This window comes from Papio anubis, chromosome 14, assembly GCF_008728515.1.
Source record: "Papio anubis isolate 15944 chromosome 14, Panubis1.0, whole genome shotgun sequence".
NCBI classification, from domain to species: domain Eukaryota; kingdom Metazoa; phylum Chordata; class Mammalia; order Primates; family Cercopithecidae; genus Papio; species Papio anubis.
In genome coordinates, this window is record NC_044989.1 from 73,348,902 (window position 1) to 73,370,351 (window position 21,450).

The 21,450-nt window shown below is 52.6% G+C and overlaps 1 protein-coding gene across 23 annotated transcripts in view; it reads right to left on the reverse strand.

Annotated features, from left to right (window-relative positions):
• The window catches only part of SFXN5 (sideroflexin 5), a 135,156-nt gene that overhangs the window by 43,717 nt on the left and 69,989 nt on the right, over nt 1-21,450 (reverse strand). For 22 of the 23 annotated variants that reach the window (XM_031655268.1, XM_031655269.1, XM_031655263.1 and 19 more), the window contains 4 exons: nt 18,803-18,856; nt 17,713-17,769; nt 15,923-15,988; nt 5,288-5,378 (listed from right to left, as the gene is read on the reverse strand). In XM_031655268.1, coding sequence (XP_031511128.1) covers nt 5,288-5,378; nt 15,923-15,988; nt 17,713-17,769; nt 18,803-18,856 — 268 coding nt within the window. The remainder of the gene's footprint in view (nt 1-5,287; nt 5,379-15,922; nt 15,989-17,712; nt 17,770-18,802; nt 18,857-21,450) is intronic. The other variant, XM_021924976.2, reaches the window with a different exon arrangement.

The following is a 21,450-nucleotide window of genomic DNA, read 5'->3' on the forward strand; positions in this document are numbered from 1 at the left end:
CAAAGCTGCCACAGGTGCCTCCTGCTTACAGGGGATGAGGCCTGGGGAGCTGAGCTCTGACCTGGGGGTAGGCCCTCCAGACTTGGGCAGCACTGCCATAGCCACCTCCTAGACGGAGAAAGCAGGGTGGACTGAGCACAAAGAGGGAGCAGTGGAGAGAAGAGGGGTTCGATGACACAAACACCCGTGTGGCCTTGGGGAGAAAGGGGGCGCGGACATCGGGGAGCAGGTTTGCCACACCCATGAATGAACAGAAGACCTTCTCCCAAACAGTGCCAGGACACTCTGGGTGACAGATTCACCGGTGAACACAGAGATCTTTTCATGGCAATAAAATACATTCTGACATTTAACATAAGAGACTGCTGGGGACGGCACAGGAAGAAGTCATTTCTCAGCAAGGAGCTGCTGAGGCTGGCATTTCCGGTGCCTGCAGGAAGCTTGTTCTCCTTGGAAGGAGCAGCTGGCTGATGCCGAGGCTCGGGCCTCCCTCATTGGGAGCTCAGGGCCTAGCTGGGGGTCTTGATGAGCACATGATACAATCACTGCCTGTTCCCTGCTTCGAGTGGATGTAGCCAGGCAGCCTGGAGTGACCTTCAGGGCTTCCTGCCCTCCCCATGCCCACACCTACCCGGAGTCTAGAGGGTCAGCTTTATAGATGTGCTTGCTGAGACAACACCTCAGTCTCCACCTCCCTAAAGCTCCTGCCCCACCCATTACTGTCAATAAGATGTGTCTATTCCCCTGGCCACTGCCCCTCTGGGACCCGGGACCTGGCCCTCCTTCCTGCTGGTAACTGCTCCCGGTACCCCTCCCCCAAGGCCCATCAAGAAGCCTGTGGGGCCGGCAACCCCTGGAACGGACTCTGCTCACAGAGACTGGTGGCTGGACCTGGGGGTGTGTATTTTTCCAATGCCTCTTCTACTGACCTTTAATTACACTGTTTGCCCAGCTTCCCAAACCATTAACTTCACCTCGCAGCAACCATACGTCAATTAACAGAGGGCCTGCTCCGAGCTTGAGCTCCTGAACACAATTAGGCGTGACAGTCCACAAATAAGAAAGAACCGGAGAATTAATTAAGGTCTAAGCAAATTAATTACCAGTCCCCAATCGATTCCGATGCCAGCACACATGCTCCTGGGCTCACTGTCTTTCCTAACATCTCCACATATAAATAGAAACTGAGATCTCCCACACGATTGCTGTTCTAGACCAGGGGCACAGCATAGCCCTGAAACCACCTCTCTCCAAGGGGAGAGAAATGGCTGCAGTGAGCATCCCAGGGCTTCCCACGTACTCAGCACATGTGTGTGTACACGCATCAGTCATGTGACACAGGCGTGTGCACACACACACACTGAAAAACTAGGGGGGGAACCTGGAGGCAGAACAGGGAGGATACTGCGTAGCCTTGGCTGCCTCTGGGCCACACTGCTCAGTTTCTCAGCTATAGGGGTGAGGGGGTTATCTCAGAGGGCTTGAAATAGCCCTGGGCTGGGCCTGGGAGGGCTGGGCTCTGGCCAGCTCAGTACCACTTCCAGCAAGTCTGACTTTGTTCATTCTTCTGTAAGAAGGTGATGGCATGCTCTGCCTTCAGACCCTCCCAGCACAGAATGAGGAGAACCGAGGGAGGAGAGAGGCCTGCTGGAGAACATGAGGGGAGCCGTGCAGCACCCAAGAGCTCTGCAAACCTCAAGGAGGCCTGCAGTCACAGAGGTGCTGGTGGGAAAGGGCTGAAGGAGGGTCTCGTCAGAGGCCTCATTTCCAGATGAGGAGACAGTGGGTAGGATGGGGTGGGAGTGGTGGAGTTCGGTGTGGGGTCCAGGTGCGTGTGTCTCAGGCCACTCTTAGGCAGTGTGTAGCCCACCTCCCAGGCTTCAGGCTGGAGCCTGCAGAGGAGCTGGCAGAGCCTTGGGAAGAAGAAATTGACTCCTGGGGCTTCCTTGTTCCCTAGAGCTTGAGTTCCCAACCTGCTCAGAAGTGTGAGTCTGGATGTGGCCTCTGACCACAGGGCACAAGCTTCTTCAGGACCCCCATCACCCTGAAGACCCCCTTCAACTCCACTCACATCCCAACAACAAGGCTTAAATATGATCACTGCCACTTTCCCCAGCCACCTTCCCCTGTGCACTCACTGCTCAGTGAGTCCCATCTCTGCAAGCAGCCTAAAGGGACAGAGGACCCTCCACGAGGTCAAGCACAGCCTGAGCCAGCTTCTTGGTCACCTTTAACGGTGGCCCAGCCAGGTCTGGCCTGGCCTGCCTCGGAGAGCTGGAGTGAACTCCGGGCAGGACCTAGGCCCTGCCAGCACCCAGTGCAGCTTAGGGATACTCTGGATAAGGTGCAGAGAGGCCAAGTACAGGGACTGGACAGTGGCCTGAGAGGACCAGCGGGCTTTTGAGTCTCTGGTGGGTAAGGGCCATACCTAATCATCTCAAAACTGTATCAGCATTGACTAGGGCAGTCCGCAAGTGCCCATTTGCGGATGAGAGGGATGGACAGGGGGACTAGAGAGATGGAAGCCTGTGTGTGGGGAGGGGAGGCTGGGGCTGGGGCAGAAGGCAGGCAGGCACCCAGCCAGGACTCAGCAGCCAGGCGGAGGAAGAAGCCACAGAGGGCCTGCCTCTCCCTGGATCCCAGCGAGCTAGGACTGTCACCGCTACAAACCACATTATGCAAGCTGCGAGGGATGTTCAGGATCTCAAGACTACAACAGTGGCTGCACCTGTGCCAGCAGCTGAGGCCTCATTCCCAAAAAGAAGAGGGGAGGGGAATTACACTGGAGTCTGAAGAGGGGCAGGTCAGAAAGTCTCAGACCCAAAGCAGGGACCCTCCTCCTGAAACAGTCCCAGAGAGGTTAAGACCACGCCAAGGTCACACAGCAAGATGGCCAGTAGGGCTGGAATGCGCCCCCGGCAAAGTTCTTATCTAAAGCTTGGCTAAGGACAGATTACATCTTGGCCGAATCCCAGATCCAGCCCAGTGCAGCCGAGCGCTGCCCCTTCTTAGACTGTATCTGACCCTCCAGGCTGAATGGCCAGGAACAGCAGTTGGGCAGCCGTGTTTGCTTTATTAGGCCTCTTAACGAAGTCAGATCTAAAGGGTTATTCCATTAATGGCCCACGACAGAAATAGCTGAAAGTTCATTAAAAGTGTGGCGTTGCTATAGCAATTATCTGGGCTGGCTGAGGCTAAGCCAGGTGGCTGGTTCTGGGAGTTCATTAGTCTCCGGGTCATCCAGGGGTGGGGCTGCCCAGCAGTGACCTCTCACCCTCTCACAGGGCTTTGCGAGTGCTTCAAAGCACCTTCCTCTCAGTGGAAACTGGTTTGTGGCCTCACTTGCTCCTCCCAGAGCTCTGGGCTGTAGGAAGGTGGGTACTGGTACCCGCATTTTACAGATGGAGAAGCAGGGCCCTGGAGATGATGATCAGGGTCAGGACCATGAGCCTGGGTCTGACTCCGGCTCTTCAGACTGTGCCTTGGTACCACAGAGGTCACAAGTCCTTATGCCCTGTGCTGGCCTGTCCCCATTGTTGTCCTCTGGCACAGATGGGGAGCTCTGCTGTTATGGTTCAAGCACTGGTTTACCCTTCTCTTTTGACAACTATGCACTGCCTTACACTGTTCTCAATACCAAAGGCTTGAAACCTAGACTAGCAGAAGCTTTCAACCTTCTCTTGTGCCAGGAACCACTCTGGCTTCACTCTGGTGAAGCCTATGGACCCCTCTCAGAATAATGTTTCTAAATGCATAAAACAAAACACATAGGATCACGGGGATTATCCTGAAAGAAGTTACCAAAATATTGTGATATAGTAATAGATGTTTTTTGTTTGTTTGTTTTGTTTTGTTTTTGAGACAGTCTCACTCTGTTGCCAGGTTGGATTGCAGTGGCGTGATCTCGGCTCACTGCAACCTCCAACTCCCTGGTTCAGGTGATTCTCCTGCCTCAGCCTCCTGAGTAGCTGGGATTACAGGCCTGCACCACCACACCCAACTAATTTTTGTATTTTTAGTAGAGATGGGTTTTCACCATGTTGGGAAAGATGGTCTTGATTTCCTGACCTCGTGATCCACCTACCTCGGCCTCCCAAAGTGCTGGGATTACAGGCGTGAGCTACCACACTCAGCCTACCACACTGCGCTTTTTAACTAATGAATTAAAAACAAGATCTATGGCCGGGCACGGTGGCTCAAGCCTGTAATCCCAGCACTTTGGAAGGCCGAGGCGGGTGGATCACGAGGTCAGGAGATCGAGACTATCCTGGCTAACATGGTGAAACCCCGTCTCTACTAAAAATACAAAAAACTAGCAGGGCGTGGTGGCGGGCGCGTGTAGTCCCAGCTACTTGGGAGGCTGAGGCGGGAGAATGGCGTGAACCCAGGAGGCGGAGCTTGCAGTGAGCCGAGATCACGCCACTGCACTCCAGCCTGGGAGACACAGCGAGACTCCATCTCAAAAAAAAAAAAAACAAAAAACAAAAAACAAGATCTATCAGTTGATGTATTAAATATGAATTAGTGGACAGGCACGGTGGCTCACGCCTGTAATCCTAGCACCTTGGGAGGCCGAGGCAGGTGGATCATGAGGTCAGGAGTTCGAGACCAGTCTGGCTGACATGGTGAAACCCCATCTCTACTAAAAATACAAAATTAGATGGGCATGGTGGTGCGTGCCTGTAATCCCAGCTACTTGGGAGCCTGAGGCAGGAGAACTGCTTAAAGCTGGCAGGTGGAGGTTGCAGTGAGCCGAGATCGCGCCACCACATTCCAACCTGGGTGACAAGAGCAAAGCTCTGTCTCAAAAGAAAAAGAAAATATGAATTAGTGTTGATCATAAATAATATTTTAAGATCTCTGTAAGAACTATAATGTGCTATAAAAACATCTGTGATTTCTACTGGTGACAAAGTCACAGGTCCTGCTTCTGACTGTGGTTTGCTACCTACATTCGTAATGGAAGGAAATGTTAAAAGGCAGTTAGAGGTTAATGTAAATCTTTTCTCTGACCAAGCTCACCAGATCTGCAGCATTCTGTCTACTGACCCCTTGGGGGTCTGGGACCCCAGGCTAAGAACCCCTATGCTGAAAGCAGAATCTCAGCACAGAGCTGGTCAGTGGGACCCCGTGACCTGTCTTTTAGCTACACATTTTGCACCACTTCTCCCAGCTGGGTGCCCCCTGGGCATCAGGAGAGGTGTGGAAGGGTCGTCTGTCTTGCTGGGAGCCCTGCGGTCCCCCACACCCACCCACAGCACACATCTATGTGCTGTGCAGGTCTTACCTACAGCAGGGAACGGCACAAACCTCTGGATGAGAAGGCGGGTGGCTGGGGTGAACTTGTTGGCTTTCTGAACCAGGACATTAAGGCCCACCTTTGAAAGAAAAAAATAAAAACACAGAAAAAGTACATGATGCTGCAGTGGCTTGTGGGAGGAGGGGAGAATGGGAGGAAGGACAGAGAGTGGGGGATGTCATCTTTCCCCACAATTGCACCTCACACCCCTAATCCGCAGCGTCACCTGAGGTTGCAGAGCTCCAGTGTCGCTGCATAAAGTACCACTGCCCAGTCATCCCAGGCAACGGGCCCATAAGAAAGAGGGAGAGGTAAAGCATCAGACACACACACACACATTTACACACTCACACACATACACTGCAGAGGAGAAAAGGGATGGGATGATGTGGCAGTTGCTGGTAAAAGGATACATACTCCATGAATAAACGAAGTGTAGAAAGGCCTCATTTCCACCCCAGCCCTAAGCACCACTTTTCTGAAGTCCCATGGTACACCCAGGTGTGGGCCCAGCCAGACCACAAGGGCTCAGGACAGGGAGACCCCCATACCTGCCCACAGGCTGCAGGACTAAGCAGCATAGCTCAGGGCAGGATGGAGGGTGAGGTGGATGTCCTGAACTCACTGTCATTGCCTTCATACCTGTCACCTGGCCCAGGATGCCAGGCGCCCCACCCCAGCCCCTGGCTGGGGTCTTCATCACTCCAGTCCATCCCCTAGGCTCTTTCAGCTTTCGAGAGCACAGGCTTTCTCATGTCTGCCACACCAGCTCCTCTCTATGACCAACCTGCCTGAGAAGGTATCATCTCCTTCCCGCAGCAGCCTTGGCCTCCATAACCTCACTTCCCCACTCCCCCAACACCCCATGTTCAACCCCAAGAACTGCTGCTCATCAGATGCTCTGTACCCTTCCAGCCATGGGGCCTCTGCCGTGCTGGTCTGGGTGCCTGGGATGCCTCCCTCCTCCACTCAGTCCACACCTGTTCTTTCAGGCCCGCCCAGGAGTTCCACCTCCAGTGTCACTTACTAGCAGTGGGACCTTAGGCAGGTAAGTCATTTCATCTTTCTCTGCCTTGGTTTACCTATCTGTAAAAAGGGATAGTAATACCTACAACATCCCAGGGCTGGTATAAGAATGTATGTAAAGTGGTGGGTGTGAGCTTGGCATATAAGAGACCTCAATAAATGAAGCTATATAATCATGATGTCACTGGACCAGGAGGAGTGACTGCACCTTTTTCATCTTTGTATGTGCACTACTTAGGGCTACACTCACTGGCACACAGTACACGCTCAATAAATTGGTGACTCAGGAATAAATGCAGGAACCAACAAACATATGACTGCATGGAGAAGACAAAGGCTGGGAGTGGGGCTTTGCGGAGGAGAGAAAGATGGGGTTGGGCTAGCAGAGGAAAAGGACTTTCTGGTGGAGAAATGCATATGAGCGCAGGCCTGGAGACAGAAAAGACAAGATGCATGAAACCAGAAAAGGGGTTGGGTTGCAGAGGCCTCTGCTTCCCCAGACGGTGGTCAAAGCCAGCCCCCTGCGCTGTCTTTCCTGGGAAGTGTGGGAGGAGCCGTGGCAGGACTCCTGGCCTGATGGGCTGGGGCAGCCTGCTCTCAGGTCTGGCACACCTGGTGGCTCAGCAGGCCACCCTGTGCCCGCTAGCTCTGGCCTTAATGTTGTGGGTGGTTGGGGAAGACGCAGAGCCTTGGGAAGGCCTCCAGGGCTGCCAGGTGCCTGCCGCTGTTGAGGCAGGGTGCAGCAAGGCAGAAACAGCCCAGGCCAGGCTGCGACTGTGAGACCCAGGAAGACAAGGAAGTGCTGGTCCGCCAGCCCCGGGGCAGTGCAGCATTCCGTGGAGCCAGAGTGCTTCCTGGCATGCCCACCCTGGGCTCTCGGGAACACAGCCTCCATCTTAAGTCTCAGGCTGATCCTGAGTCCAATCTTTGTCCTCCCAGCTCGCTCAAGGGAAGGCTGGGAGGCAGCCAGGGGCATCACGGCATGGACTCACTTGAGTGATACAGTGGGCAGGGCTGGGGAGCTGCCGGTTCACACTGGGCCCTGCTGCCCCCGCCACACAAATGGAATTCATCAAGTCCAGGAGCGAGTGACTCAGAAATGGCCTCCCTCACCCCCAAAAAAGTGCAGTGAGAGAAAGCGTGGGAGGAGGCTGGAGGACACGCAGATGGGCAGTAGCGATGAAGAGGCGGGGGCTTGGGAGAAGTCAGTAAGCACCTCCTACATGAGGCCACTCAGCACATATTCACATGAAATATCTTAATGAGATCCCCACGACAAGGCTTTTGGGTAGACCATGTTGGCCCTTTTTACAGATAGAGACAGGTCCAGAGAGGTTAAACAATTTTGCTCAAGGACAGACAGCTGTCATGAGGCAAGTAAAGCTAGGATTTGAACGCAGGGACTGCTAATTCCAACGCCTTGCTCCTAACCACAGTGCTCTCGACCTTCCCATTGTCTCCCACCTGAGGGAGCGATGCTTTCATATCTGCATGCCTTTGAACGGCACATCTGCATAGCAAGCACCTCCCTGACAATGGCCTCCTTGGGGCTGGGATCCAAATGAGTGGAAAACAGAAGGCAACTCCTGCAGGGAAGACAGGACCCTTGAACCACCCCTGCCCCCAGCAGCCAGAAGTCAGATCTGAGTTCAAAATCCTGCATGACAATTTAAGAAGATACAGGAAGTGCTGGAAGAGGCGGGGAGCAGGAGCCATTCAAGGAAGTGAGTAGAGGGGCTGGGACCCTTCCCCATGACAGCTTCTTGGGGGTAGGCAGGGCTGGAGAGCAGTGGGAGGGAAAGGAGGAAAGGTAGCCATCACATTTGCCTCCCTCTCTCCAAAGCCTCCCCGTCCCTGGTCGGCCATTCTTTCCACTGGCTAGGACTGGCACAGCCCAGAGTGCAGGGAGGAAGAATGAAGAGAGAAAACAATGTTCTTGTCCCAGGTTTCTTCTGGCCTCCCCTTCCCTGAAATTCACCAGGTCTCCCAGCATGGATAGGGTGACATTTAGTGCGGTACACATATGTTTCTGAAAGCATGGCCAACATGCCTGAGACCGAGAAAGGGGCTGGGGACCAGCAAAGCAGGGGAGACCTGGGCATGTGTGTAGCTATGAGCTCATGAGGAGTCAGTGAGGTCACAATGCCCACTTGCCAGTGATAGGCCCAGTGGCAGGGAGGGCATGGACATAGAAGAGGCAAAGGGCCACTTACCCTCACCCCTTCCCAGGCCCCAGCCCAGGTCTTACTGCTGCAGCACCTAGGACAGCCACAGCCTGAGAAGGAACCCAAGATGGCTGCAGACCAGGGGTTGGGAGCCCGTCTGTTCTGGTTCCTCAGGGCCCTTTGGCCTGGAACATTTGGTAGAGCCCATTAAAATGAAAAAGCCAAGAGGCTGGTGGCTCTGAATGCCAGCTCGTTTTCCCTGGCACGGTGGGTCCTGTTTAAGGGAACCAGCTGGTATTAATGGCACACAGCTCATCACAAACAGCAGCTAGCGATCAGAAAAATCAGAGCTAATAATTGGGTTCAGGAAAGATAATGAGATGTGGAACAATTACTGCTGAGGGTCCCCCAGGATCTGTTTTAACAGCATCCAAATAAGCCACAAAATAGAAATTAACCAAACAGGAGCTCCATTTTGGTAGACGGGGAAAACAAACAGGGTGTGGATTTTGCACAAGAATTTCTTGTATGGCCGTCAGACAGGGGTTCTGGGAAAACCAGGGCTCAGGCCCCACAAGATATCAGCAACATCCTGAAGGAGGGAATAGGCCTTCTTGACCACCTATCTCCAAGGTCTGGCTACTGGGCCAGTGAATTTGCCATGAGCAGCTGACAGGAGACCAGGGGAAAAGGAGGGAAGGCCAGCTTCCTGATAGTCCCCACAGAGATGGGAACAGGGTCGACCAGCAGCAGGAGCTGTGGGTGGGGTGGGAGCTTCATGACACCAAATCTTTAGTGTCATGAGCTACACAGTTGGTGGCTGTAGCCTTAAGAACCAAGCGCTTTCCGGGCCAACAGGCCAGCAAGGAGACAGTGGATGGAGCTGGAAGAATGCCTGCATCCCTCTCCCCGCATCTGTGCCCTGACTCCAGCCTGAATATCCATCACCTGGTGGATGCCTCTATGTCCAAGGGCTCTAGGCATTCCACCTTCTCACACCTCAAATGAAGGTTGTCTCGCTCTTCCTCACCCACACCCCAGCCTTCTCGCCCATTTCCAGCTCTGCTTCTCATGCCAGAGACCTCAGAGCATTCTGGGCAGAAGCCTCCCGGGGCCCACGTGTAACCATGGCTCCCTGGTGCATCTCTCGGATATCATGAATGCAGCTGTTTGCTCTCCCTGCTCCCCCGACTCAGCATGCAGCCTCTGTCCCAGGATGACTGCGTGCCTCCTAACCAGGCCCCCTGCTTCCACTCTTGCCTCCATCCATCTGCTCTCTACAGCAGTCGGAGTGAAGTCTGAAAACACATGGCAACTTGCTTAAAGCCTTCAGTGGTACTGGAGGAGCCACACAGCCCTGCAGGACTGCCTGGCTTGCTTGCAAGGCTCTGGCTACCTGTATGAGGAGGTGCCGTAAGGGAGTGGGTCCAAGGGTCATGAAGCCTCCTGAGGAAGGGGATGCCTGCCTGACCCCTGAGTAGGAGGCTAGGAAGGGAGCGGGACTCCGCCAAGGATCAGAAGCATGAAATACCAGGTCGTCTGCGGGGCACTCAGACAACAGTCTGCAGACTCTACTGCACCAGTCATTATCGGGGTCCAAATGGCCCTGAAGAACAATGGAGGAAGGGGCATGCCTAAAAGAAAGGCACCTCTTGGGTGGTAGATAATAATGTAACCAAGGGTTAGGGGTTTGTGTGGGCACTGGGGGCAAGGGTTGGAGAAGGTCAAAGAATCGCTGAAGTACCAAAAATATCCACCAGAGGGCACACTTGATAGAACACATTGGTAGTCAAGTAGACCCAAGACCCTCCATGGAGGTCAATTGTTCCCCAACCCCAGCCAGCCTGCTGCTTGGCAATGGGGTCAGCAGCAAAGTAGCCAAGTAGCTGGGACAGAGTTCTTCACAGGCTAAAACATCAGTTGCTCCAACTGTGACCAAGTTACTTGTTTGCTGACAACAGTGACCAACCCTGACTCCTGAACCACGCCCCACAAGGGCCAGGGGGCTACCTGCTAGGAAATCAATTACACAGACCCCTTCTACACAGGAGGCGGCAGCAACTTGTCTTCCCTAGAAAAGACACAGAGCTGCTTTCTGTGTCTGACTCGCACTGCCAGCATCACCATCTGCAGGCTTCTGAACACTGCAGATTCTCTACAGGGTCCATGCGATGGACCCTCCAAACCCAAAGCCACTCCCTGAACACAGCAAGACAACAGTCTGGTCCAGGATTCCCAGGTGCTGTCGTCCCCCTACCTCTCTCCAGCCTGGAGAAGAACGGAAGGGCCTGAGGTACACCCTCCACCACAGAGCCAGCCAGGCCCTGTCTTGCAGGCGGCAGGGCATGCTCTGGGCCAGGGACAAATATATGCCGCTGACTTGACAACGGCCAGAAAACACAGGCCCAGAAACTAAGTATGAAGGTGAGCAGAGGGTTGAACTCTGTTATACCTAAAGAACCTCTCAAAAAATATCTTCCAGTCCCCACTGCTCTCAGGGTACCTGGGGAGGGACTTGTCTGCCAGGCGGCATGGTAATAGCTTCTCCAACCTAGAAGCTGAGAACACCATTTGGCTTCTCCCACCTCCCTATGCCACAGGGGGTGCAGTAGGAAAAAGGCACAAGGGGTCTGTGTGTGTGATTAAGCCTGGGTAGGCCCTGTCACTTACTTCACCTCCGTGCCTCAGTCTCCTCATCTGTAAAATGAGGATGAACACCTAAACAATGCCTGGCGTGCTGCAGGCACTCTGGAAGTGCTAGCCATTATTACAATTCTCATGACTACTTTCCAGTCTGACTATCCAGGGGACACAGAGTTGTCAGTAAGCAATGGGAACTGGAAGGTGTATGGGTTCAGTACCCAGGGATCTCCTGGAACCCCTCCTTCTATGCCAGTGTCTGGTAGTGAAGGTTAACAGCCACTGCATCCTACACAGAAAGAACCCTCCAGGGCCCAGAACCTTTGGGAATGGAGCTCAGCACTGCCCCAACAGGGAAAAACCTCAGCCAGCTAAGACCTAGCTGGAAGGGAAGGGTATGAGGAATGGGTATGAAGTGCCTCTCATCATGTGGCTCCCCCAGGCAGCTCCTGATTGGTCCCACATCACTTCATCCCTGAGTCTTTCTCTCCAGCCCCACGTCCACCCTCATCCAGGCCCCTCGTCCATGAGGGTGGCCCCACCCCTTCTCCTCCAGCCCACTTCCACCTGCACCATCTGAGACACCCAGCAGATGACACCCAGGCAGGGCTCCAGGCATGGCCTCCTTCCTCCTGAGCAAGGCACTCACGGTGCCTCTTGACTGGCCCTGATCCTCCTCCACTCACGATCGCCATCACTCCCTACCCGGTGGCCACCCTCCTGCTCTGAGCCCGGAGTTGGTCATGTTTTCCTGTGCACCTCTGCCTGTGTGGTGCCCTCTCTCTGGAACACCCGCCCTGTCTGCCCCTTGCTCTCTCCACTCTGTCCTACGAGTCAGCCCTGTGTGAAGTAGGGGCCCCTCCCCTACTCCCACCACACCCTGGGGTCACCTTAATCATAATTCTGATTATACCACAGAACGTTCTAGCTTCCCCTCTCAGCGCCTTGAAGGACACCCCAGTCCCTGCAGCCCCCAGCGCCTGCAAAGTACCCGCACATCACAGTCCCCCAATGGGAGTCAATGGGTCTTACTTCCTCTCACCCTCGTGTAGCCGGGGGCCCAGTGAGGGCCGCCCACAGAAGTGCTTAATGCAAACTCTCGAACTAAAAAACAGTGAGGATTGAGAGAGGCTTCCTTTGTTAAAAGACAGCAAACTGTTAGATTTCAAAAATAACTTAAGACGGGATTTCTTTTTTATTCTCAAGCAAGCAGCCAGACATTGCCAAATCTATTTAGAAGGTTCACCAAGAGGCTGCTAATCCCACCCTGGTGGTCCTGCAATCAGCAGGAGTCTTCACTTGAGGGCATGCAAACTGGGGATCCCTGATCCCAGGGTTGCCAGCCAAGGTCAGGGCTCCTCTGAGTGGGGGAGGGGGCTCTCCAGGGCCCTGGAGGAGACTGGCCTCCACTCCAGCTCGCCCTCTGTCCCAAGGACCTGCTTGCAGCCTGTAGGCCCCCATCCATGCCGCCTGCTTGTAGGGACTCGTTTTAATTAATGCCAGAGCTGGGCCAACCACTGGGGCCATGACACTTGTTTGCAGGTCATCTCCTCCTAACAGGCTCGCCCTGGGAGGGGATTTGTCACTAATTGAAGCAGAGATCAGTTAATGAGGCTGCGGGACCTGGGGTTCCAGAGAACAAGGAAAAGGAAAATAAAATAAAGCCTCTTTCTTCAGAGGTTTTGTGACTTACACACACAAAAGAAAAGCAAGCAAGCTGCTGATTTTCCAAGTCAGAAACTCCACTCCATCTGCCGGAGTTAGACCCTCACTGTGTGAAGACGTCAGGAGGAGGGACGCCGCCACCGCTAGGACTCGCAGATCGGAGGGGCCTCAAGGCCAGCAATCAGTCAGTGGCCTAATTAATAAGTATGTATGGGGCAGTGCCCTATACTCCTCTCCATGGGGGAGAAGCCATGGTGCCTGTCCCTGGTTAACTTGTAATTCAGTGGGGATGGGGCTCAGACTGCAGAACACTGAGGGGACAGGGACATGGTGCGACTGAGTGTGAGTGGGGAGGACAGGGGTTTCCAGGACTTGTGGGGAGGGAGAGTGCTACGGGCTGGAGTGGTTGGGGAAAGCCTTTCGAGGGGTGCTGGAGCTCACAGGGAGGAGAAACGAGGGAGGCCCCAGCACAGACACAGCCCCACTTGAGGCCCCAGCCCCTGCTCAGCAAGAACTCAGCTCTGGGAACTCCAGAGGGCTCCAAGTCCCCCAATAACTCTGTCTTCAGAACCCATACCCCACAAATCTGTGCTAGGTTTGCCCTGGCAAGTGGTTGGGATGGAGCGGCTGATGGTCCTTCAGGTGGGGCAGTGGGGACTGGACACGCAGAGAGCTCAGAGCTCTCAGAAAAAGCTGAGTGATTTTTTACTTTTTTTGAGACAGGGTTGTGCTCTGTCGCCCAGGCTGGAGTGCAGTGGTGCAATCACGGCTCACTGCAGCCTCGACCACCTGGGCTCAAGCGATTCTCCCACCTCAGCCTCCCAGGTAGCTGGGACTACAAGTGTGCACCACCATGCCTGACTAATTTTTTTGTACTTCTTGTAGAGATGGGGTTTTGCCATGTTACTCAGGCTGAGAAGCTGATTCTTGGCCTGCAGAGGAAGGAAGTCCACCAGGACAATGATCCCCTTCACTCAAGCCTTTCCATTCAGGGCCACTCAGCATCCTTCCCTATGTAGCCTCCTCCTCTCACCCCACCCCTGAGTCTCGAAGAAGGAAAGGGGATTTTTGAGCTGCTAAGCCAAGCAGACCATCAGCTCCTCTCATCACAAGGAACAAGGAGGAGGTGACAGAGTCCTTTCTCCCACTCAGGAGAGCCTTTGGCCTTCACCCAGCAAGTCCCCAGAATCAGGGACCCCCCACTTGTCTGACTCACAAATGCCGTCTCCTGCTGGGCTGCAGGACAAGCTGGGTGGCAGGTCAGCAGTCTCTTGGTGAGCCATCTGAATAGGTCTGCAATGTCTGGCTTCTTGCTTTTGTGAAGACATAAGGATTTGGGAAAGAGATCTTGGGCATGAGATGGGACATCCCACTTCACAGCTATTTGGAGATGACTTGGTCTATGTGGGAGTGAAATAAATGAGGCCATTTCAGGACAACCCCAAATCCCTCCTTTAGAGGAATGGTGAATTAAATTGTGGTGTATGGTACAATGGGTAATATGCAGCCGTGAACTGTTATTATACAGTATTTACTTAATGGCACTGGAAAGACGAGGAAAGTGGGTTTTACCAAAAGGTTATTGTATGTGAATTCTTCATTATATGTGAATGTTTTCTTTTTCATTAGAGATAATATATTGCTATGCTGCCCAACGTGGCCATAAGTGATCCCCCCATCTCAGCCTCCTGAGTAGCTGGGATTACAGGGGCACACCACCTTGCCCAGCTGAATGGTTTTGGAGTTTTTTAATTTTTAAACTTTTTTATTATTTATTTATTTATTTTTCTGGAGATGGAGTCTCACTCTGTCGCCCAGGCTGGAGTGCAGTGGCGTGATCTCAGCTCACTGCAACTTCTGCCTCCCAGATTCAAGCGATTCTCCTGCCTCAGCCTCTCAAGGAGCTGGGATTATAGGTGCCCATCACCATGCCAACTAATTTTTGTATTTTTTTAGTATTGACGGGGTTTCACCATGTTGGCCAGGCTGGTCTTGAACTCCTGATCTCAGGTGATCCACCTGCCTCGGCCTCCCAAAGTGTTGGGATTACAGGCGTGAGCCACTGCGCCTGGACTTTTCTTTTTTTAAATGGGGTCTTGCCATGTTGCCCAGGTTGGAGTGCACTGGCTGTTCACAGGTGCGATTATAGCATACTACAGACTCCAACACCTGGGCTCAAGTGATCCTCCCACCTCAGCCTCCTGAGTAGCTGGGACTACAGGTGTGCCCCGCTGTGCTCAGCTATGTGAATGTTGTTTGGTTTTCATTTTCTAATTATTTTTTCTTACCAGTTACATTAATGTATTGTGTAATGAATGAAATGACAGGGTTGTGAAGGGGCCCTTCACCCTCTAGAGTCAGCTATAGAAGGCCATCCTAGTGGGGATCCAGAGAGAGCCAGACATAGGCACAGGGGTGGGCCCAGGGGTGGGACAAGTGTGCAGAAGGTCCTGGCAGCTTGAGCATCCACTCTGGCTCTGGCCCAGGGCCCTGACTGTGTCACTTGCCCCTGGCCTCCTCTGGGAAGCAGGGAGCCACATCTACCATATCCTCACACTCAGTCTCTGAACCTCCCCTACTGAGTGGCTGCTCTGGCCTCAAAGTACTGTGGAGACTCAGCGTGAGCCTAATGCCCCTGGCTTTGGGCACTGACAGGTCTTCAGGAGGAGCTGGACATGTGACACCAGTAAGGCCACAGAGAGGGAACAGCAGCGCCCTGGTAGCTGAGCAAGAGCTCAGGGGAGCAGGCACATGGGCGGGCCTTGCAGAGTCATTCAGAGGCGCCCCCGCCAACTCCGACCCAGCCACGTTACTGAGCATGAGGAGCGGCCTTCTGAGCAGAGTGCTGGGCAACCATGGCCCCACTCAAGACAGATGTCCTGCCTCGGCGCCCCCGGGGCACCACCTCACCTCCCCGCCTGCTCTCCATTACAGGGAGCACCGGGTTGTGCTCTGTCTACTGGAGCCTCTTTTCAGCCTGGAAAGCCTGTCCTGACTCCCTACCCACAGAAACCTGTCTCCCACATCCTTGCCCAGCCTGGCCCTCAGGTAAGCATCCACTTGCAATGCTGAGAGGGGTGGCCCGAGAGCAGCAGAGTCAAGAAGGAGCAGGGGAGGGAGTACTCACAGCAATGGAGACGGCACTGATGACAGCTCCCAGGTAGCCCTGGATGAACTTGGATACAGGTGAAGGCTGGAAAACAGAGGCAGAATTTCAGGCCTGCTGGGTGCCAAAAGCTCCCATACTTCCCCTTATAAGCTGTCCCAGCCAGCAAGAAGCATGCTGCCCACCAGCCTGGAAGGTGGGTGGAAGAGGCCCCTCAGGACCCAAAGGGATCAGGCCACCCTCAGCTCAGTTCCCAGTGTAGAAATATAAATCACCAGTAACCAGGGAGATGCTGAAGGGCCCACTTCACTCCTGCCCTATTCTGGAAAGGTCACTGGTAGACAATGCTGGCTGGTGGTGAAGAACAGCAAGGCTAACACGGACCATTGATGGCTGGGGCAAGCAGTCTCCACTTCAGAGGTTAAATGTTGCAAGGGGGCTGTTTGGCACCTGGAGCACTTTCTAGGTGGAAATGCCAGTGTCAAGGCTCTCACAGGCCTTGCCAGCCCATGGAACAACTGGGCTCCCATGTCAACAGATGATAGCTGCCCAATATCTCTACAGAGTAATATACCCCGAGTTCCAACATAGACAATTAAGAAAAAGCTGAGGAACTTGCCCTGTGCTACAACTGCAGGCTTACAGATGTTTGGTCTAACATAAATGGGAGTCGGCCAGGCGCGGTGGCTCAAGCTTGTAATCCCAGCACTTTGGGAGGCTGAGACGGGCGGATCACGAGGTCAGGAGATCGAGACTATCCTGGCTAACACGGTGAAACCCCGTCTCTACTAAAAAATACAAAAAACTAGCCGGGCGAGGTGGCGGGCGCCTGTAGTCCCAGCTACTCCGGAGGCTGAGGCAGGAGAATGGCGCGTAAACCCGGGAGGCGGAGCTTGCAGTAAGCTGAGATCCGGCCACAGCACTCTAGCCTGGGTGACGGAGCCAGACTCCGTCTCAAAAAAAAAAAAGATAAATGGGAGTCATCCAAGCAGAGATGGCCATATGTGAAGCCTATGAGAGAGACTGGGGTGGAGGTTTAGATGTCAGGGGGCACCCACAGCATACCAAGCCTCTCAATTCCTACAGCCCAGGCCAGCTCCTAACTCCCCTCCTCTCCTCCAAGGTTAGCAAATGTTAGGACTCTCCTCTACCCCAAACCGACAGGCCCCCAAAGGGGACCTAGATGCATCCTGCCTTCTTTGCCTTTGAACTGAAGTGGGGGAGAGGTGGCCTTTGTAGCAAAGCAGGGGCCCAGCAGCTCTTCCTGGACAATAGAAGGGTGATCGGGCCTCCACCACAAGCTCTCCAAGGAGTGCAGGGGGCTTTGGAGAGGAGGTACCAGCCCTGGACCCTCCCCACTCAGGAGCAGCCCTTCAGCTTGTGGCCAGGAGTCGGGACCTGAGAGCACTGAGGCAGCTTCCAGAAAATTTGGAGGAAGCTTTAGGGGAATTTGGCCCCCAAGTAGCTGATATCATCATGATCCAAAACCCAAATGTAAGAGCTACCCAAGAAGAATCTGAAAGCCAGCCAAACTCATCCCTTGCACTGCTCCCATTTAATGGGTCTTCTTCACTTCATGTAAACAGCTCCTCCCCAGAGGGCTCCTGGCCCAGAAACTCCAGCTGACCTCAGCCGAGTAATGTCTGAGTCGGCCACCCACCTGAAGGGTTGGCATTGTAAATAAGATATCTAGAGGAGGGCCATGTTTAACCAAGAGGCAGCCACTGATGGTGGCATGTCACACTGTAGGGAGGATGACTGGGCCTCCCTATCCTGAACCCCACCACTTGGGAGAGGGCAGTGATGCTCACCTTGGTCGCATTGCGGTTTGCATAGTTGACACAGGCATTGTGGCTCTGGTTCAGCCACTGAAAGGCAATGATGAGAGAAGTCAGGGAAGGAGTGGTCACCTCCCTGGAAGCCAGGCCTGGACCCCAGGAGGTCACACATCCCCAGAAAGGCACAGCATGCGGTCTCTAGCTCACATGGTGCTGCCCATGCTGCCAGTTAGCATGACTGACGGTCCTGGTTTGCCCAGGGCTGTGCTGGTGTTAGCACTGAGCCCTGCCTCTCGGGAAGTCTCGTGGTTCCTGAATAGGGTCCTGCACACCCCAGCAGTCCACCTGATCCTGAGACAGTCACCTCTCTTGGAATGATGGCATTCACTGCCCCTGCAGACCCCATTGCCTTTGTCACACCACCTTTATTATATTACTTGCTGGACAAAAGTTGGCCTAGAATGACTGACAGCCCTGCACTTCTTTCAAAAATCTCCCAGTCCAGTGTCCTGCACCTCCAGTTCCCAGACACAGAGGCCAGCAGGAGTTTTGTTCAGTGAAGACTGACATTTTCTCCTAGAAGACAGACAGGTTTTCCTTCCTGCCCCTCTTTCTCTGCACACATAAACACAGAGATACCCTCAACTGTTTTCATGGCATCACAACCCAGACTGTCTCCAAGAGCAGGGACCAGGGTCTGTGATGCACTTCACCACCTCAGGTTAGGGGTGTATTGACCTTTCTCAGTAGATGTGGGGGAGGCTGATGTCAAAAGGAGGCTATGGGCCTCAGGGTCACTGGCCTTGGGATGAGCAGCCAAGGGGCAGAGTGGGGGCCACCCCACTGACAAGCCAGCATGTTCCAGGCAGGGGCACGCAGCCCTCATCACCTCGGTCCAAAGGTTAGAGTGACACATGTGGATTGAGACATGCTGGGCTGCTGGAGACCTCAGCAGGGCCAAAGTCCTGGTTTTCCTTCAGTGACTTCTGGGCTGGGGTGGTGTCGGGGTGGACTGACCCTACGTGGGGTCTGGATGGGGCAGGAGACACCAGGGCAGGGAGTTCTTAACCAGCACCTGTGTGGGCCCTTCCTTCAGGAGCCCTGTTTGCTGGGAGACTGTTACCTGCCAGAAGACAGTGGATGCCAGTGTCTGGTTGGGCAAGAGAAGACCGACTACCTATGAGCGAGAGAGAAGAAATGCTGAAAAAGGCAAAAGAAACATCCTATGCTTTTGCAAAGAAAAAATACACTACCACAAACGAGTGAGCTGGATCTATACAAACTGATGTGGTATGCCGTGTACACACAAACTGAGGTTCACTAAGGGAGAGGGTGTGCGATGGGAAAAAACCAAGTCGCAGAATTATATTACAGCATAATCTTATTTAAAGAAAAATCACCTTATATATATAACCATATACACAAACACATGCATACACACATTATCTCCAAGCATGAAAAAACCTGTAGCGTGGATGTCTCTGGAGGTTGGGTTGCAGGTTACTTTTGCACAATCTTAAATATTTCTGTATTCTTCTTAACAATAGACATGCATCATTTCCACTATTAGGGGGGCAATAAAAACAAGCAAACAAAAGGAATACCATCGTTTCCACTCAGGTTACCTGACTCCTTCTCACCCTAGCCTTCCTGTAGGATTTTCGCGAGGATTAAACAAAAATCATTTCAAAGGCCTTAAGTGCTTTGTAAGTACAAGTTGGGGGAATTTGTATCTGTTATCTGTGAATTTCCATGAAGCAAAAACCTATACCATGTTTAAGCAACTGAATGAAACACAGATTTCTAATATTTGTTGAATGAGTGAAGGAATGAATGAAGAGATGAACAAATATACACATATGGCTACATATGGAAACACAGGCGTGGATCCATTATTCCCAAAGCCCAAATATCACCTAAGACCTAGACTTGCTGACCGTTTTTTTTGGTTTAAGTCAAGATGAATGGTCTGATTTTGACACTGGCCAAGCCTTGGACTTCAGGGATCCCTGTGCATCTCTCCAGTTTACCTTTTGAGTGTTTGTGTGCAAAGTAACATCTACCAAGTCCCGCTGCATATGGGAAAAATGTGCACAACCATCCACATATTGACTTATTTATTATTCCTGTAGATAAAATGGCTCTTTGGCAAGAATTTCTGTAAGGAACAAGTATAAACACTCAATAATATGCAGTAAATCAAATTCTAGACATCCCCAGCAGCATTAGTAAATCATGTTTTAAACATTAAAATGTTTTAAAACAGCGAACACACACACACACAATCTATATTTATTGGCTCATATCAGTTTGAATAAAATTATATAATATAAAGCTATTCCATAGCTCCAATGAGGAATTATGAGATATTTTTCCCCCAGAATGAGATCCCAACTTGATTTTTTTTTTTCTTTGCAGTGGCAGCTTAGGGAACTAGAGTGAGAATCAGGGGAACTTGGGTCTTACATTCAGCTCCATCCCCGTGTGATCTCTGGCAGAAGATGATCCCCTTTGGGGCTCTAACTTTCTTACCTATGAAAGTGAAGGGGTCGACCTCAGTGTAAAATTCTACTTCCAAATTCTGGGTAGTTGGTGTCAAGTCAACAGAGACAGTCTTGTCTGTAATGGGATCCCATCTGCCAAGGAGTATCCCAGAAAACTGAGGACCTCCTCCTAGTTGGGGCCCCCAGTTAGAAGCCAAACCAGAGGGAGGAAGCCGAGCCTAGCAGGGGTGGGGACAGGACAGGGGGTGGGTGAAGAGTACATGTGCTCATATGTGTACACGTATGCATGGCTGACTGCCTCCTACCACCAGAGGAAGTTAATAAAGTTGTTCACTGTTTGGAGCCCAGCACGTCATCCCCTGATCTGGAGTCTACTGAACACGGTGTCTTATGGACTACATGTCTTCTCCTCTGAATCCCCACTTACCCCCCTTGAACTGTGCTTGGACCACCAGGAACATTGTAAAATACAGCCCAATGGAACTCACTGCATTTACCTGACAACTGCTGTCCAGGACACGGCCCGTGACACCACAGGGTTCCCTTTATAATCCACTTGGGGGAAGTATTTTCCAGTCTCGGGATCAGAAGCTGCGCCTCTGAGTAACTGGTGTGCATGCGCCTTGCAGACACTGGGCCATTTAACTGAGTCTCTTTGCACCGTCCAGAAACTCAGGCCAGCTCTCCATAGCCACATTTGCCAAGTGTACAGACCCACACTGCCTGGATTCTGTGCCCAAACCTCACTTCTGGCTTCATTTTATCTTCCCTTCCCTTTGTCTCATTTTCATCTTCACTTCTTTTATCTTTAGTGGCAAGCATTTTTAAAAGTGGCATCAAGTCTTTTGCAGAACAAACCAGAACTCTAAACTAAACTAGTATTTGGGCTGTGTACCACACACATACACACTGCCCATGGCTCTGTGACCAGCGAGCTTTTTACTTTGTTAGACAATCCCCACTTCCCATCCCAATCTCCTGCCCTAACATGGGTCTGGGGTCCATGCTGGCACCTCTGACTGCTATAAGTCTCCTCACTCTTTCTTAAAGAGATGGATTGACTGATTGATTTTGCCAAGCATTTCACTTACCATAATCCTCATACTAACCCTGGGGATCAAACCAGAGATTGCTTTTGATATTTTACAAACGAGACAACTGAGGCTTAGAGAAATTCAGTAATCTGTCCATAGCTTCACAGCAAGCTAGAGAATCAGGTCTCCTGGTTCCTGGCTTGGGGGCCCTGACTCTGATTTTAGGGTGCTCC